Raw genomic sequence first — 19,238 nt, 5'->3', positions numbered from 1 at the left:
GAACATTTCCAACAGGTACCTCTGTGTGTGGAATGCCGTAATGACCCTGGACAGCGTACGTCTGAAACAGAATAAGAACATATTTAGATTGTGACCTGGATTCTGTCTCTCAGGCTACATAGAGGATGTTGATGCTGCTGCCATGGAAACCAGAACAACTTATTGGGAACTGATTCCGCTCCAGGAAAGATCTGCCGGGCCAATCAGACCATTTGGGCGGGGCTTGTTTTCATTTTTTTGAGTTTCTGACACCTCAGTAATACTCACCATACTCATTATTAATACTACATAAAAAACCTATTTGACTGTTGTCATCTGCCCCCTGGTGGATTTATCCAGGCTCTGCAGTCACTAGCTTTTGGCAGCCATTTCCAAAATGGCCACCTTCATGGAGGTTCTAGTTGTTGTTTCTTTTTTTGCTAATGTTGAAAAAGTTACGTTAAAAATATCATTTATGCTGTTGCTGTTATTGAAGCGATGAAGTGGGTATTTTTGTTACTAGTTCATCTTTCAGTCCGTCAGCGTCCTGTCTCTGTTTTAATCTCTGCAGGATCAGGACTTTAGGATTTTCCTGAGTGAACTTCACGGAGAGACAGAGGAGATATTTTGTTCATCAGTGTCTCCCGACACTTTTCAGATTTTCTCTCCTCGCTGCAGCTGAACGTTTGACTCCTGATGTCGACTCTGGGAGGAAACGCTGAGGCGTCGTGGTTTAATGCTTCTCCTGGATCTGAACCTAAACGTCTTCACCGTCCTCACGGATCAGACCGTCCATGTCCCGACACAAAGACCACTGGATAAATAGTCATATTAGAGTGAGACGCAGACGGCAGAGTGTCTCCTGCACATTTCATTTAATTCAACTTCTTCTTCTTCACTGACAAAAAGTTCTAGTTTTATATGAATCAAATAATCAGGTTTGTCCTTTACTTCTCTGTCTGTTTCCTTCTTGCAATGATTAAAAGACAAAAGGTAAATTTACCTGTTTAACTTTTAAAATCAATCAGTTATTTTAGAGTCTAAAACCAGACTTGTAATACCAGGAAGTACACGGACCCAACTACCAGCCGGTGCAGAGTGATTCATCAGACTGAGCTACTGGACGGATCTCTGAGTGTAAACAGGAAGCGTTAATTCCCTCTCTGCCCTCTTAACGTCAGCCGCCTTTTAAATGTGTGATCGCGACATGAAATCCTCACAGCTGTAATCTGGAAATAAAGATTATCGCGGCCGTTTGACAGCTGCAGATGAATCTGTCAGCAGGAAGAAAACGACGTGATGGAATGATTTTAGCAGAAACGTCTCATGAATCCTGCCCCCCCCCGTCTCCCTCTCTGCGTGGCTGTGAGACTAATAACAAATTAAAAACATTAATCTCACACAGACTCTTAACTCTGTCCACGACGTCTTCTGTCAATGAAAGAGGAACTTTTACATCATGAGCTCCACTCGTCTTTCTGTTTATCACTTCTTCTTCTACCATTCAGATCCTCCTGATGGATGAGGTGTAGATGTTCTGGTGGTGGTAGTAACCATGGTAACCTTTACTAATCATCATCAGGTTGAGGAGTTTCCAGGACGGACAGAAACAATGAGGTAGTAGAACAAGATGAACCAAGATGGAATCAATGTGGACAGAGATGATGGAGACGTGGAGACATCTTGGTCATCTTCTAAGACTCTACACATTCAGGACAATGTCGGAGGAGGACATGGAGGAGGACATGGAGGAGGAGGACATGGAGGAGGACATGGAGGAGGAGGACATGGAGGAGGACATGGAGGAGGAGATGGAGGAGTACATACTACTACTAGTCCTTCTTCTTCTTCTTCCTCATTCTTCCTCATCTCCTCCTCCCCCCCTCTTCAGCTTCCTTCCTCTTCTTCTTCTTTTTCTTCTTCTTCTCCTCATCATTTTCCTCTTCCTCATTCTTCATGATCTCCTTCTTCTTCTACTTCTCTTCCATCTGCTCCTTATGTTCCTCCTCATCCTCCTCCTCCTTCTTGTCCTTTTTCTGCTTGTCCTACCCCTCTTTCTTCTTCTTCTTCTGTTCCATTTCCACTAGACGTGATGCTCCTCTTCATCAGTAAACTTTACAGTCACTGATGTTTAGATGTGAACATATTTTGGTCTCCATGGAAACAGTTGATCTCTGATCAGCTGAGGGTTGATGCAGAGATACAAAGAAGTGTTACCAGACTGCAGCATGTTACTGGGTTTGTGAACGGGGATGGGCCAGGTCCAGGTCCAGGTTTAGGTCCCGGTCCAGGTTTAGGTGAGTATCATTACCTTCAGGTCACATGACTAGACTATGAGTCATTTAGAGATGAACACTAGGAGGAAACATCTGCTAGAAACACAACAAGTCCACATGAATTTGTTCCAGCTTTGTTTTTAAGAACTGAGAAATTATAGAACGGATGATTTGTGTGCAACGTAAAACTAGAAATGACCCAAAAGGTTACATTACTTTTAAAAGTTAAAGTACATTTTCCTGATTATTACTTTCATATTCATATAATGTTGTATAAGTACTTTTACTTCAGGGAATACTTCAAAGGCTGTTTCTGGCATTAATGGCTGTCATGTAGTTGATCGTAGATTCCTAATTTGAACTCATAAAAGAGACCAGTCGAGTTTCAGCTGAAGATGGATCTCTATTTTAGGACAAGAAACAAATCTGTTCCTTTCGTTCTTCAGACCAAAGAGCAAGTTGAAAATCCTCAGCAGATATGTTGAGGTGTTGGGTGTGTCTCTGCTATTAAACTCTTATTTCTTATCTTATCTCTATATTTCTCCTTTTACACTTTCTATTCGTCACCTTGCCCTCCCCCCTCAAAGTTTCTTTCTGTCTCAGCGTTTTCCTTGTGGCCTCGGTCTTCACTCAGCCTTGGTCACCATGCAGCTGTGATTGCAGCTTTTATGAGAAAAAGAGGATTCATGTTATCGAGGCCGCCTGTGCAGAGGCGTTAATCTGGGATCCTTGACCGCTCTGACCCTGATCACAGGGTAACAGCAGCGGGACTGAATCCAGGTCGTTTATCTGAACACATCGAGGCATTTCTGCCAAAATTAGATAAAGACAAACTGTTGGTGAGCTTGACCTGGATAAACAGGTCCAGGTGTGAACACTGATCTGGTCTCTAGAGTCCAGGTTAAACAGGTCCAGGTGTGAACACTGATCTGGTCTCTAGAGTCCAGCTTAAACAGGTCCAGGTGTGAACACTGATCTGGTCTCTGGTGTCCAGGTTAAACAGGTCCAGGTGTGAACACTGATCTGGTCTCTGGTGTCCAGGTTAAACAGGACCAGGTGTGAACACTGATCTGGTCTCTAGAGTCCAGGTTAAACAGGTCCAGGTGTGAACACTGATCTGGTCTCTAGAGTCCAGGTTAAACAGGTCCAGGTGTGAACACTGATCTGGTCTCTAGCGTCCAGGTTAAACAGGTCCAGGTGTGAACACTGGTCTTGGATGTTAACATAACGTCTGAAAAGCTACTAGAAACATCTTGCAGGATGAGGTGAGTGATGATTGGCTACACCAGTGAGACCCCGCCCTTGTCCTCCACCCCCCTCCCCTACGTCCATACTCACTTGCTGCAGGTCGACTCCTCCCTGAGCCACCGAGAACAGGGGGTGAGAACCAAAGTCTGACGCCTCGAACACCTTCAGCCGGCGAGGGAGACACAAGCAGAGTCAACGCTGAGAGTTAGTGCTCTGAACTGGTTAAACCTGGTCACCATCATTACACAAACTCAAGGCAACGCAACAAGCTCTAAACATCAGGACCAGGACTCAACGGATCTGAGCTTCAGAGCTTTTCTGAGAGATGTGAAAATGTAAACTGAAACAGAATATATTAAGTTTTAACTCAAATAAAAAATAAAATGGTTGAACATGAGCTGAGTCTGAATGTCAAACAACCAGAACTTATCTTAACATGTATTAAAGATGCAGAGCTTCAAGTTTCAGTCATTGGTTTCTGATGCATGCTGGGAAATCTCATCATTTAAAGTTCAGATTTAAGATAAGAACCAGATTTTAACATTTGATTCTAAACCAGCAGCATTATTGATGACGACACTGTGAAGAGTTTATTTATTGAAGGTTCTGGTGGTGTCAGATTTGATTCCTGAAATACGAGCAGAGCAGATACACATCCCCTGCTAACTGCAGCAACACCTCAGAGCTTCGCCGTGTTCCTCCATAAATAACCAAGTGCCCTTGACGGCGACGCAGAGACACGTCCGAGTCAATCTCCAAACAGTCTCCGTTACAGCCTGGCGATGTGTGACCGAGCACAGACGGATCTGAGGGGCGCCACCCTCCTTGGGAAAATCATCCATGTCTCGGGCTGACCGGATGACAACCTGAGCTCTGATGCGGCGTCAAGGCTGAGTGCACACGGCGAGGATTCAACCAATTAAGCGTCAGAGTTTCCGTCCCTCTAAAACTTCTCAGAGCTAAAGACCTGCGCTGACAAACTGTTAAAGTTTTAACACTGAGCAGAACGTGCTAACTCAGGCTAAACTAGGTCAGGATATTACAGATAACTCTTTTGCACGACATGAAATAAATTACGTCTCCATTTCTACTGAGGTTACATTTCCATTGAAGGGGATTTTCGCAGCTCTTGGAGGCTGTATGTAGTCAGAGCCAAGCTATAAGTGATTCTCTGCTCGTCCATCTCTTTGTAGTTTGACAGTTGGTCTCTAGTGGACGTCCCAGGCTCTGGTTGCCAAGGTAACCCTCTTGTATATTTCCCGGTGAAACAAGCAGAACTTAAGAATATGTCTAGCGTGTGTTTGGACAGAGCGACCGGCTATGACGCCGTTAGATCCAGGCCTGTCTCTGTAACGAGCTGATCCGCAGACTGAACTTTAGCTTTGGATGTAAGTAAAACTAAACGTGAAAACCTCGTGATGTCAGACACGGGCATCACTGTTTGGACATACACTATATTACCAAAAGTATTCGCTCACCTGCCTTTACTCATTCTATGAACTGAAGTGCCATCCCATTCCTAACTCATAGAATTCAATATGATGTCGGTCCACCTTTTGCAGCTATTACAGCTTCAACTCTTCTGGGAAGACTGTCCACAAGGTTGAGGAGAGTGTTTATAGGAATTTTTGACCATTCTTCCAAAAGCGCATTGGTGAGGTCACACACTGATGTTGGTCGAGAAGGCCTGGCTCTCAGTCTCCGCTCTAATTCATCCCAAAGGTGTTCTATCGGGTTCAGGTCAGGACTCTGTGCAGGCCAGTCAAGTACATCCACACCAGACTCTGTCATCCACGTCTTTATGGACCTTGCTTTGTGCACTGGTGCACAGTCATGTTGGAAGAGGAAGGGGCCCGCTCCAAACTGTTCCCACAAGGTTGGGAGCATGGAATTGTCCAAAATGTTTTGGTATCCTGAAGCATTCAATGTTCCTTTCACTGGAACTAAGGGGCCAAGCCCAGCTCCTGAAAAACAACCCCATACCATAATTCCTCCTCCACCAAATTTCACAGTTGGCACAATGCAATCTGAAATGTACCGTTCTCCTGGCAACCTCCAAACCCAGACTCGTCCATCAGATTGCCAGATGGAAAAGCGTGATTCATCACTCCAGAGAACGCGTCTCCACTGCTCTAGAGGCCAGTGGCGGCGTGCTTTACACCATTGCATCCGACGCCTTGCATTGCACTTGGTGATGTGTGGCTTGGCTGCAGCTGCTCGGCCATGGAAAACCATTCCATGAAGCTCTCTGCGTACTGTACTTGGGCTAATCTGAAGGTCACATGAAGTTTGTAGCTCTGTAGCAATTGACTGTGCAGAAAGTCGGCGACCTCTTTGCACTATGCGCTTCAGCATCCGCTGACCCCTCTCCGTCACTTTACGTGGCCTACCACTTCGTGGCTGAGTTGCTGTTTTTCCCAAACGCTTCCATTTTGTTATAATAGAGCTGACAGTTGACTGTGGAATATTTAGGAGCGAGGAAATTTCACGACTGGATTTGTTGCACAAGTGGCATCCTATGACAGTTCCACGCTGGAATTCACTGAGCTCCTGAGAGCGGCCCATTCTTTCACAAATGTCTTGTTTCACAGTCTGCATGCCTGAGTGCTTGAATTTATACACCTGGGGCCAGGCCAAGTGATTAGAACACCTGATTCTGATCATTTGAATGGGTGAGCGAATACTTTTGGTAATATAGTGTATGTGAGTTGTGAGGGCAGTTGTAAAGTTTAGGTTTGTTGGACATGGTGGACGTTGTCTCCTTCAGGTAAACGTTTGGGGAACTCTGTGTTTGTCCCATTGGTTGAGATCAGGAAAACTTCATCCACTTATTGTCCCTAAAGGTTTTTTTCCTCCTATCATCACTACAACTCATCAATGACCGTCTCTTCCTGTTAACAATGACGATGCTAATGCTGATGTTTAGCATCAAAGAGGTCAAACTGATGATGGAGAGAAAAAGTCAGAGGGTCAAAGACTCAAGGACACGTAGCCCGGAGACAATTTAGAGCCAATGAACCGACTGGATCTTGAGATATTTCACAGTATACGCTAATAAGTTGACGTGTTATTAAATACAGGTCTTCCATCCTGAATAAATCCACCAGTAGAGCCATTATGAAGCTGAGGCCACAGTAACGCTCATAGGTTTGAGAGTCTGGTTCGGCTGGATTATCAGAACACAGGTTACATCTTTCTTAACTAGGAAACCTGACAAACGCCAAGAAAACATCATTGTACAAGAATTAACTGTATTTATTTCACGCTGTCAGTAAACACCAATAACTGAGCTGTATCTTAATATCTAGAGCTGATGAACAGTAGCAGCGACTCAACAGCTGAAACAAACCAGAGGAGCTTTAACACAGTGAACCACTCGAAGGACCATAAATGTGTTTCTAACGACAGTCTAACAGCAGCTTCTCATGGCTCCAGCCACCACAGGGACTTTCCTCTGGGATAAGATAAACCTTTGAGGAACCTTTTTTTTTTTAAATTTCTTCTGGAACAGCCGACGTCTAAACGAGGAAATCCTATAAAATGTACTGATGATGACACGCATTAACAGAGGAGAACGTGTTAGGATTGGTTTGGGTTGTATTTCATTTTTAGCTTGAGAAAACACCAGAAGCTGCTTTACAATAAGTGAGCTGAGACTAATCTTTGGACGACTGTTTAGAAGAATCAGATGAAGAACTGAAGGAACCTCTTGGTTGATTGGAGGGTTCTCAGATATTAGATCCTCAAACTCAATGTTATGGAGAGAGATGTAGAAGAGAGGACTTTTACAATTTAGGTTTTTCTGTTTATTTTTTTCCTTTCCAAATGGAGGTAAACAAGACTGGACTCTTTTCAGGTTCTCCGCTGTGGATGGTACCTTTTATTTAAACAAAACACTGCAGTCCACTGATTGGTCAGAGACAAACTGAGATCAGATCTCAAGTCCAGGTGGAGACACAGGGACAGATTGACCAGGTCGGATGTTAATGTGAGGTCCAGACTGCATGTGTGAAAAAGCATTTTCTAAAATGTTCAGATTGCAAATCTAAGTGGATTTTCAACCAATAAATGACGCATCATCTCACTTATTTATCCATTCATCCATCTCCTTCTCAATCCTCATCTATATCCACCCATAATTTCTTCTTCCCTCCCTAAATCCCCTCCATGCACCCATCTACCCGACCCATTAACCCGTCCACCTCTCTCACCATCACATGTCTTCATCCCTGCTTCTTCCCTCTACCTATAAATCTGTTTGTTCATACCCTACCATAATCCATCTTTTCCTTTATTGCACCCTTGAACTATCACACCCGTCTCCCTTCGCCTGTCATCGCTGGATATCTGCATCGCTGATTTCATTTACTTCATTTATTCTGACGTTGTGGAATAAATTCCTGTTTCATTGTGTTTCTTATCTGACGGCCCTGACGGTTCTCATTATCCTCTGACAGCTCACCTGGTTCCCCGCCAGCAGCACGGTTCCCGGGGTCGGGCTGGGTCGGTATGGAATAGTCGCTCCCTTCGGCGGAGACTTCAGAGATGGAGGGACAGAAAAGGAGAAAGAAAGATGGAGAACATATTTAGCAACAATCAACTTGTTCCAACTGGTCGGTAATGTCCACGCTGAGAAAGAGATGAGATACTGGGCAGGGGGTGGGATCTCCACCTCCAGGTCAGGACATCCACCCACAAAGCTTCTGTGCTGTAAAGTTGTTCTGGAGTCTCTCTGGTGGGAACTGATTCAGCTCTTCCTGACCAATCACATCATTTGGGCGGGGCTTTATGTGGTTATGCAAACTGTCGACTACGAAGACATGGAGAACCAGAGAACCTCTATAGATGAGGGCGGAGCTTCAGTCTCCAGGTTTACTGCACAGAAAAATTAAATCCCCCTTATCTAGATGTAGTGTCAGATCATATCCCAGCATGCACCGGGTGGAGGGGAGGAAGACAACAGTCCAAAAGCAGATCAAAAGATTCCTTATTAGAGATCAAACACAGAGTGGATGGAGGGATGGAGGGATGGAGGGATGGGACTTCACACTGACAGAGAGCAGCAGCACTTGAAAGTAAATTAGTTTCGCCGAGGTCAGCGTTTTTTATTTCCTTTCTTTCTTTCACTGACAGTTTAAAGTCCTTGGAATACCAATGAGCTCCTGGAGCCTTTGATTTCACTGTTTTCATTTCTAATCTCCGAAACATAGCTTCACCCCAGTGACTGCAGCCTCCCATTAATTAGAACACGACCACGAGCTGCAGATCGTTGGATCGTAGGTGGACGGCAGCTCCTACAAACACAGAGGTGATGCTAATACAGAGCAGAGCTGTGTCGTCTTGAACGGAAGAATCAGGCTGAATCGTGTGATCGCTCGCGTCTGTAACACGACGGCATTCAAACTTCCTTGAATTAAGCCCCTGACATGATGTCAGAAGCGCAGAGTAATTATAAAGTTGGCTTAGAAAAGGATGAAGGCTGGTTGTCATAGCAACTACCACAGCATCCACAATATAAAAAAATAAAAAAATCACTGTGCACCGCATATCTACTAAAAACGTTAAAGCGGCTTCAGTTAATCTTTTTATGATGAGAATATGAGAAACGACTAAATGACTTAATGTGTAGCTCCTGTTGTTTGGTGTTATGGCTCCTGTTATTTCTGTCTATGAGACTCTGGAGACTCTGGAGACTCTGGAGACTCATCGCCATGCCCCTTGAAGAACCGATTGGTTGGGGGTTCCATTTAAACGTTGCGCTCCTTCAGTTTGCTCGTCGTTTGCCGGCGTGCCCAATCTGTGAATCTGTGCTTATTGTTCTTTTAAATTACTTCCAAAATACTTGTCTGTGACAATCTGGTTAATTAAGCACTTGGTTTTGTTTGCCTGAGACCTGGACTCATAGTTTGGTTCAGTCTGGCTAGTTTCTGTTTGTATAGTCACATTTAGGTTTGGGGTTTGTTTATTGGAGTGTTTTGAGCTTGGTTAAGGAGATAGGGTTTTCTTTTGAGATTTTACTTTTTTAACCAGGACTTGGTCTAAATGTTTAGTTTAGTTTTGTTTTACTAATTTCTCTGATTTATTCAACACCCAATGTCCAACCTTAGTGCTGCGCTTTCTGTTGTCTTAATCGCTCCACAATAATAATAAATAGGGATGCACCGAAATGAAAATTCTTGGCCGAAAACCGAAAATGAAGAACCTGGGGCCGAAACACAGAAAGAAATTATTATTGCGATTAGTACCATTGCATTTATGGCTATGACTGTGTACTAACCTCACTAAAATCAAGGCATTGCAATTGCATAAATTAATATTAATGTTTCAAAGAATAAATCAATTACAAAATTATGAAAATATTTATTTAGCACATGCCAGCAATGCACAATATAAAATCAAATAAAATTCAAAATAAAATGTTTAACTTGACTCCACTCATGTTAAATAATAATGGAGCAGAAGCTTTTGCAGCTGGAAATCAGCATCGATCCACTGTGTGGTTAGACTGAACATATGTTTGTTTTCATTTTTTTAAATTGGTGCACTGCACCTTTAGAAAAATAGCGCTGTCCCTTTAAGAAAGACAGTAGTCTTAATTGAAGCTGTGCCACTGAAAGTGCACATCGCAATAAAAAGTGAAAAAAACAAAACAAAAAGATGAACGTTTGTCTTGCTGTTTGTTTTGGAAGTAGAGCAGATAAATGATTAGACTAACATCTAAAACATTTATTTTTTTTCCAGTGGCACAATCTACCCGCACTGCCTTCATGATCTACCGGTCGATCGCGATCGACGTACTGTGCACCCCTGCTTTGGCACCATCACCGGGAAACTTCCTTGCTTGGATGTTTGGATCTCAGGTGATAAATTAAACCCCACATGGAGAAATTCTTTGCAGATACACGCCTCTTGAAATTTCAGTATACCACGTTTTGCAAATTGCTATCAGTAGGTCTTTATATAATATTTATATAATACTTTATATATTGAAATACGTCCACACGGCAGACATGCCCGTGCTGGCTGCGGTTGTTGCTTGTGTCATCACAACATCCTGTTTCGGCGATAAAAGTCACTTTTGGGCCATTTTCGGACGAAAATTTTCGGTGGACGAATATTCGGTGCATCCCTATTAATAAACCTTAACTAAAAAGCCAATTCCACCCGGTTTTAACGTTGCTTCAACATTCTTCGACTACAGATGAGTATCTGGTCGTTAACAGACATTAGTCATATGAGTTTCTGTTGGACACCACCCACAGACGTTCCCGTTTAAACCCCAACCTGAAGACTTCTAGTTGTCCTTGTTTTCAGCTGTTATTATGGAGGATACACCACGACCTGGATGACCTTCACAGACAAACGATGTGCAGAATATTTATTACCAATGGCAACATCAGTATGTGTTTTGTGTGCACTGCTGGTCAAAAGCTCGAGTGACAATAAAAATAAAAGTCTCATCTGCCTCCAGGATACGTACCTCGAGGATGACAGTGCAGATGAGTTTAACACACTGGATGATGGCGTCCTGGTTCCCTGATATCGTGACCTCCCTCTCTGTGGAGTTGGGGAGGAGGTCGCCTGCCACCTGAACCTGGGCGCCTGTCGTCTGCAGACACACATCATCATCATATATATATATATATAGTTTAAAATTAAGCTGAGCTGAAAAGTCTGAGTGAGGAGGATTCGTCTGACAGGGGTTCAGTTCAGAGGTGGTAGTTTGCTGGTGTTCACCAAACACTCTGGAGTCAGCTAAACAAAAAGCATATGGAATCTATTCCCCTCACTGTTTACCTCCTTCAGACCTCTTGTTAGTTGACTCGTGTTGCTATGGAAACTGCGAGATCGCAGAGCTTGGAAGTTTTCAAGGTCTCATTTCAAACTGTTTCAAATGTGTTTTACATTTTAAAAAAAGACGTCAGCTGCTTTCGTCCACCAACACTTTTCATTTATTCCACAGTGTTTGAGTCTGACAGCAGCGGGTCAGGAAATGTCCAAATAGAAGTCGCTCATCAGAGATGGACGGCTGTGAGACTATAAAGCTTTGGATTCCCTGCACTGTGATCAGGGAGAAAACATCTGTCCTGGTAAGGGACGTCCACAGAGGAAGAGACCAACCCTAACCCTAACCCTTCACCTAACCCTCCAAGCCCTCCTAACCCAACCCTAGCTCTTGGATCGGAGCGATGTCTCAGACAGAGTCATTCCTACCTACGTGAGTCAGATTTAACGTGATTGCTTCTCGAGCATGTTCCGGCTCACCTCTCTGATCTCCTTGATCTTTGAGCCACCTTTGCCGATCAGAGAGCCGCACTGACTGGCCGGGATGACCAGGCGCAGGGTAACTGGAGGTTTACTGGTCACTGTGCCGTTGGCGACCAAAGCCGCCAGGTCCTGAAAGGAAGAGAGAGACAGAAACTAATGAAGTCCCTAGAAGTTATGTCCTCTTGTGTGTGGGTTCATCACCAGCTCGCCTCCAGGAGAACAGATGCTGATCTATGATCCAACATCTGTCGGTGACACAAGTGCAGTAAAGAGAATTCTGCTTTTGAATGAATATATTTAGGGTTATTTAGGAGTCGAGCTCCGGTTTCATTCTCCCTTCAACAGCAGCAAATACAACAACAAGTAAATAAATGTTCTATCTCCTGTCAGAGTTTTTAACCAACGTTAAACAAAAGTCAACTCGAGTTAGAAAAAAACATGTAACAGGAAGAAGTTCAGCTCGACAGAGATTGCAGCAACTTCTGTCTCTTCACATCATTAACACTCGACCTTGTATGAAAAATGATTTGGCATCAAACTGTAACTCTGCAAACTGCATGTTTGTCTTCTGGATTTAAATATAAGGTTTATACGGCACAATGTTTGGATGTTTGAAGGGTTACAGTTCAGTATTGTCTCACTAACTTCTAGACTTTAGACACTACCACCAAAAAGTTGTTGCGCCTAGAAGTTTTCTACATTGATGCATAAAAGTGACTCAAAACATAGAACCAGAAATATTGTTATTCAGGGAAATGAGCCAATATTATACCTTGTCTTGTGTTTAGTGTCCTACAATCAGTCCTAATTAGTGTCCTATCTTGTCTACATAGAGAACTGTTATGGGTCTAACACTGATACAGATAATGGAAATGATTATTCTCTTTCAGTGAGGATGGCTGATCTTCTTCCTCATCTTTAACAGTCTAATTTAACCCCTTCACGCCTAGTTTTGCGAATTCGCGACGCACTGTTTCCGCTCAGACGCATGTAATAACGCATGTAATGCTCCAATGTCGGTTTGTGCACATTCAAAAAATTCCTAGGAATGTTTTGCAAGCACAAGTTTCTCGTAGGACCGGTCGGAATGGTGAGCAAAAACACAAATAATTAATTTCTTTATATAATTGAAAAATCAATTCAGGCGTTAAGGGGTTAAGAATGATGTAAGGAGAGAGATTAGTTCTTTAAAGGCCTGAGAGCTGAGGCATCAACAGGAGATCACATGACCCAGGCTGGAGGTTTCATGTGAAGTCTGATCTAAAGCTGATCACTGACTATATCTGCTCCCTGACCTTCACTCTCTCTGTTTCCACGTCTTCAGTTATGCTCAGTGGAGTCTCATGAATAGGCAGCTTTCATGATGGGCAGCAACAACATAACGTTTCCAAGGAGACAAAGCATTGGAAAATCCATACCTGCCTGTTGAACACAGGTATAAAGAAACCTCAGATTCTTTAGTCTGATCCTCATCAACCTTCACCACAGCTGCTGCTACACTACATCCCAAGCTTTGGACTGAGCAGATCTGAGTCCGTTCAGTCAGACACTAGATAAGATTCTCAGCTGATTGTCCTGGGGCAGCTCGTTCCTCTGATGAAGCTCCTGAAACGTATTTCTACATTCAGAAACTCTGGTGCGAACATCTTCCAACCCTGCAGGTCAACGCATCAGGACCAGGCTGTAGAGACTTTTTTAAAATGCCACGATTAAAATGGATGTCGTGTTTCATTTCTGTTGCATCAGATTCGTCAGAGGCAACGAGGTCTGAGTCTGGACGAGGTGAAATCTGAACAACACTTAACTACATTTCTTTGTGCCTTTTCTGAATTTTAGAACGACACAGTGGTTAAGTATAGCTCTGTATTTTTGCGTTTCTCTGACATCCTGCTACTGTTAACATCTGAACATGAAGTGAGCTTCAGAGATGTTAAAAGGCTGATTGTTTCCTGAGGACACAGACAGATGGTTTCTGATCTTTATGGAGCAGCAGCAGCTTCCTGTTGAGGCTCAGACTCTGCAGGTGTCAGGAGGCTGCCATCTTTGTTTCTGGCGGGAGACCTGTTAAAAAGCTTTTTCTTTTTTTTTTTTCGTGGACTGAATTTTTTATTTTGTCTTTGTCAGATGTTCAGAAGACATTAATGTGAGGCGGCACCCCTCCATCTTCTCAAACTGCTCTTCTGCTTCGTCCATTAGTCAGAAAGGCTTCTATCATTCTCTCACGTTTTTTAATTGCGTCCTTCTTTTTCCCCTTCAGCAGCTCTTCTTAAATTCCTCTCCCCCTTTTTTCTCATTACATACTGCCTCCCCCCTTCAGCAGCTTTCTCCCTCCACTCTCTCTCACACTTTAATTAACTCAGGTGATAAATAACAGCCTAAATCACCGGGTCTTAATTTGATTGGTTCAATCAATTAGTCGGAGCCGGACTCGCGGCCTCGTTGCTTCTGAAGTGTAAATAGCAGCGCGGCCTCGTCCGGGCCGCCCATCACATGAACGTGGTCTGAATGCAGGAACGTATTTATTTATATCATCACAAACATCTCACGTCTTCTTCTACGCGTTTCTTTCCCTTGAGCGTATTCTCGTCACAGTAATTGACAGCCGGCTCTGTCCCACGCATGCAGAGACCGTTACTGGCTGAAGCTCTGGAGGATTTTGGACGCGTGTTTCTGTGCAGGAACGTTTTCTTTTTCTGAATTTGTTTCCTTCGTCCCAAAATGTTGAGATCTGCGAGACAAAGAAATGGTACCAGGGATATTTCTGTCACTGCTCGAGTCTCTGAGGAGTTTCGTTTTAGATTTTTCAGACTTAAACTTCAGCTGAGGGACACATGATGAAACAACTATCAGTGCTGGTGGTTCTTTGATGGTTTTCCTCTCTTTGTCCTGTCCTGTGTCTCATTCCACATTTTCATTAATCCTCTTTGCTCCTCTTCCTGATCCTCTCTTCCTTCATTCACAGGTAAATCACTTCTTTAACTTCCTCCTCTCAGTATTTCCTGCTTCTTTCTCTTTTATCTCTCAGCATTTCCTCAATGCCATCTCATGTGACAGCCGCGGAAGAAGAATGTCTGAAGAAAAGATATGTGGAATGAGATCTTTTCATCAGACATTCTTCTTCTCCAGATTCCTTTTATTTGTCTTTTGAGTTTTCTTCTGCTTCCTCTGTACGTTTTCTCCGTCTTAGTCTTAGTTGTGATACAAGAATGAAGTTGCTTCTGTCTTCTTCTGTGGTGCACTTTTTGACCTAACCAGAAGTCTAAATGTTCATCCACGCTGGAAGAGAAAAGCAGCAACGTTTCCATGAATGTTGTAGTGATGACAGGAAAAAAAACCTTAATCTTGTTGAAGAGCTAGCTCTGTCATTATGCTAGCAGTAGTCACGATATGCTAGGCCCGGTTCCAGCAGAAGAAAATCAGCTTCACCATGATATGGAGTTCTTTGTGATGTGCTGCTTGGGTTTCATGCCAAACATATCAAACATCTTCAGAAGAGGTAAAAACATGTCGGAGAATAGAGTCAGACCAAAATATACTCCCCAAGCGGAACGTACCATTTCTCAACCTCAGCTGAATGTCGTGTCCACTGATTCATCATTAAAGTCAGAGCTTGGCTGAAGCTAAGCTACGGTAGCTTAATGAACACTAAAGGTTTATTCACACAAGGAGGAGATGATCAGAGATGTGTCGACCAGAGGCGATGAATGTTGATGAAGAGTTGTAGCAGTGACAGGAGAATAAACCTTTGGAGACGTGAGTGAAGTTGAACTGATCTGGAAACCATAGTCTGTATATAAACATGGACACCACGTCTCCTCTTCTTCTCATTGGTCAAACTGACTCTATCTTCCCGGGAATACGGGCGGCGCCATCTTGTGAGTTTGGATCCAGAGTCTGATCAGTACGGTCTGAGGGCGGAGCCACGTGGAGCCGTGATGTTGATGCCCCGCCCACACTTCCTCCAGACTTCTATAGCGTCAAACAACTAAAACTAAACTTATCCAAACAATTGACACTTGAACATTCATCAACATTGTATTAACTACCTAAAATGACAGAAACCATCCTTGAAAAAATAAAATAAAAAATTGACGTGTAGTTTAGTGTTTTAGTTTGGCCCAAGTCCCGCCCACTAACATGGAAGGGGTGGAGCTTATGACATATACTGAAGCCAGACACCAGGGGGAGCTCTACTTGCTTTGGCTTCACTTTAAAGGAGCTGTTCCACCGTCCATCTTGATACAGACTATGGTCTGGACCAATGGGAGCCACTGATCCAGTTGATTGACATGTGACTCAAACACAGAGTTCCATCAAACGTTGACCTGAAGGAAACATCATTCCCCACTTTGGTTCCTACCTCCAGATCCGCCATGATGATAGCAGTTTGGAGCGTCAGATTCACCCTCTCTGATTATAAGTCATTAATTTAATCTCCCAATCACACCTCTTTCTCATAATCTCTCGTCTTCAGTCTCATTAACTTTTCATGGGACCCTTTCTGTTAAACCTTTCTCTGGCCTCGTTTCATAGCTCTTTAAATCTCTTCAGTGACCCATCTTCCACTCTTCTCCTCACACTCCATCTCCATTTAGTTTCCTTCCACCAGGATTACTGAGATTTAAATACCAGCTGCCTGGAATTAATTCCACAGCCAGTTCTTAAACGACGATATTATCAGAATTTTTTTTTATCCTAACCTCATCCTGAAAGTCTGTCCTTGAGTTTAAATAAAGTTCTATGTGTCTGGATAACGTCGCTGCTCCTGCTGCTGCTGCTGCTTGTTCAGGAGGTTTGTTAGATTTGTCTTTATATCGACATCAACAAGAACATCTTCTATTGATTTCACCCAAAATGTGTTGAGATTTGGTCAAAGCTGAGTAAAAATCTTCATGTCAGTCAAACGATGAGTCAGTCCCAGAGGAGTTTCTGTCTTTTTTTTTTTTCTGTGTTCAGACATAAACTTCAGCTGAGGGATACATAAAGAATCAGTGCTGGTGATTCTTTCAAAGTTTTCCTCACTTTGTCCTCGTCTTTCTCCAAATGTCTCTCATTCCACATTCTCTTTAATCCTCTTTGCTCCTCTTCCTGATCCTCCCTTCGTTCATTCACAGGTTTAACTTCCTCGTCTCAGTATCTCTGGCCTGGATGCAGCTACTTCTATATTGGTTCTTCTTTGGTATTTTCTCCAGGTCAGAAATCAAAACTATGAACATTTATTTGTGGAAAAATTGTTTTAGGCTCTCAACAGGTTTCCAACTGACAGCGGTCTTTAATTGTCTCCGATTGGTTGGGGGACTAGCCAGGTGACGAGGAGTTTTTTTTTTTATTTCTGTACAATAATCCAGTCCAGATGGAGAGTTTTGCTGGTTTTGCTAGATCTGGTCTTAGAACCAAGTCTGTGATGAAGACTTGACCAACATCCTGCAGAGACACAACATCCCATCTGGCCTGAGCTCAGTGGAACTATCATCAGATCTACAGCAGGACCTCCAGGTCACCCCTCCTGCATCCGACGACCTGACCTCCGCCATCGCCCAGTGGGAGGAAGGTAAAAGGAGTGCTCAGCATATGACACAGCTCCACGTGTCCTGGTACTGACTTTCTTCCTCCTCTAACCCTAACCCTAACCCTTTTTTGCTCTTTTCTTATTTTCTTCATTAATTTAGCTCCTCTCTGTTGCTCCTTACATTTATTTTAACTTTTTTAGTTCTGAGTGGTTCTGGATCACATTTCATTGGTTCACTCTTTTGTTTGGAGTTCCTGTTTTTACATGCCAGCGCTCTAAGTTCCCACCTTCAGGAAGTTTGTCTTATTATTAAACGGGCTTGTTATTTCTATGTTCTCTGATGGTTGTACTGTCCACAGACGTGGACAGTGTCCTGGTGCTGTGGCGGGATGGAAGAAAGAAAACAGGAAGTGTACCTCCTCCAGTTTGAAGGTGATCATGGTGAAGGCTCTGAACACACAGTCTGTCGGCCCCGTGATGGTGATGATCCTCTCTGGACACGAGCCCTCCGAGATGTTGATCCTCGCGCTGCTCTGTGGGGCCAGAACGGGGGAGGGAGGGGGAGGAGGAGGATGGGGGAGGGAGGGATTGTGGGAAAATTAATATATATATTTTTTTTTTGGTGGGCCGGGGGACAATTTGGGAGGTAATGAAAGGAGATGAGGGGATTATGTAAGGGAGGGAAGGGGGTGGGGGAGGACATAGAGAGGGGAGATGGAGGTTAATGGAACCGGGAGGGGGGAGGAACAGAGGAGAGAGAAAACACATTAGTGGGGGAGGGGGCACGTGGGCCGAGACGGAGAAGAGGAGGAGGACCACTTTCACCACCGGTCCTCACTTTAGAGGAGATTCACCTGTGATGCAGGAGGAGAGAGGGATTACAAGGAGGCTGGAGGAGGGAGGAGAGAGGGAGGTGAGGGAGGAGGGGAGGTGAGGGAGGAGGTGAGAAGAGCAAGGTAGTAAATTGAAGTTTTCAGGAAAGTGGGGTGGGGGCAGAGGAGGAAATGAAAAGGGGGAAAAAGATTGAGATGATTGGAGGAGGAGGAGGGAGGAAGACGTGATTGACATCCAGGAAATGGAGAGAGGAGGAAGGGCAGGAGGAGCAAATATTTGAGGAGAAGGTGAAGATCAAGACAAGTAATGATGACGGGAGGATGGATGGAGGGAGGAGGTGTGAGGAGGAAATGAAAGAGTGAGAAGATTAGAGGGTGAGGTTCCTGAGGGAGACGAGACTCTTCTTTCATTTAGTAACGTCATGGATACGACCTGTTGTCCTTCACTGTGCCTATTTATCATCCATCCTTCCTGCTCCTGTCCTCCATTTAAAGTTAAAGAACACAGAAATGAAAGAAAGAAAGAATAAATGGAGAATAAAGGAAAGAAAGAAATCAGGGAATAAGGGAGTAAGTAGAGAATGAAATAATATTCATTGGACCTTATCTTTGATTACAGAGAGTCTGGCTACTGCACAAAGCATTCTCCAGCACATCCCAAAGATTCTCAATGGGGTCAAGGTCTGGACTCTGTGGTGACCAATCCATGTGTGAACATGATGTCTCATGCCCCCTGAACCACTCTTTCACAATCTGAGCCCCATGAATCCTGGCATTGTCATCTTGGAATATGATCCATTGATGGAATAACCTGGTCATTCAGTATATTCAGGTAGTCAGCTGACCTCATTCTTTGGACACATAATGTTGCTGAACCTAGACCTGAGCAACTGCAGCAACCCCAGATCATAGCACTGCCCCCACAGGCTTGTACAGTAGACACTAGGCATGATGGGTGCATCACTTCATCTGCCTCTCTTCTTACCCTGATGCCCCCATCACTCTGGAACAGGGTAAATCTGGACTCATCAGACCACATGACCTTCTTCCATTGCTCCAGAGTCCAATCTTTATGCTCCCTAGCAGACTGAAGCCTTTTTTTCCAGTTAGCGTCACTGATTAGTG

The 19,238-nt window shown here is 43.8% G+C and overlaps 1 protein-coding gene across 1 annotated transcript in view; it reads right to left on the bottom strand.

Moving 5' to 3' along the window:
• Positions 1 to 19,238, bottom strand: part of LOC311486864 (poly(rC)-binding protein 3-like) — a 123,519-nt gene that overhangs the window by 3,390 nt on the left and 100,891 nt on the right. Inside the window, exons 6-11 of the mRNA XM_084542882.1 lie at positions 17,697 to 17,813; positions 11,769 to 11,900; positions 10,984 to 11,112; positions 7,966 to 8,040; positions 3,594 to 3,665; positions 20 to 61 (exon numbers count right to left, since the gene is read on the bottom strand). Coding sequence (XP_084399008.1) covers positions 20 to 61; positions 3,594 to 3,665; positions 7,966 to 8,040; positions 10,984 to 11,112; positions 11,769 to 11,900; positions 17,697 to 17,813 — 567 coding nt within the window. The remainder of the gene's footprint in view (positions 1 to 19; positions 62 to 3,593; positions 3,666 to 7,965; positions 8,041 to 10,983; positions 11,113 to 11,768; positions 11,901 to 17,696; positions 17,814 to 19,238) is intronic.

This window comes from Chelon labrosus, assembly GCF_963514085.1.
Source record: "Chelon labrosus genome assembly, chromosome: 4".
NCBI lineage: Eukaryota > Metazoa > Chordata > Actinopteri > Mugiliformes > Mugilidae > Chelon > Chelon labrosus.
This window is presented reverse-complemented; position numbering and strand designations above follow the sequence as displayed.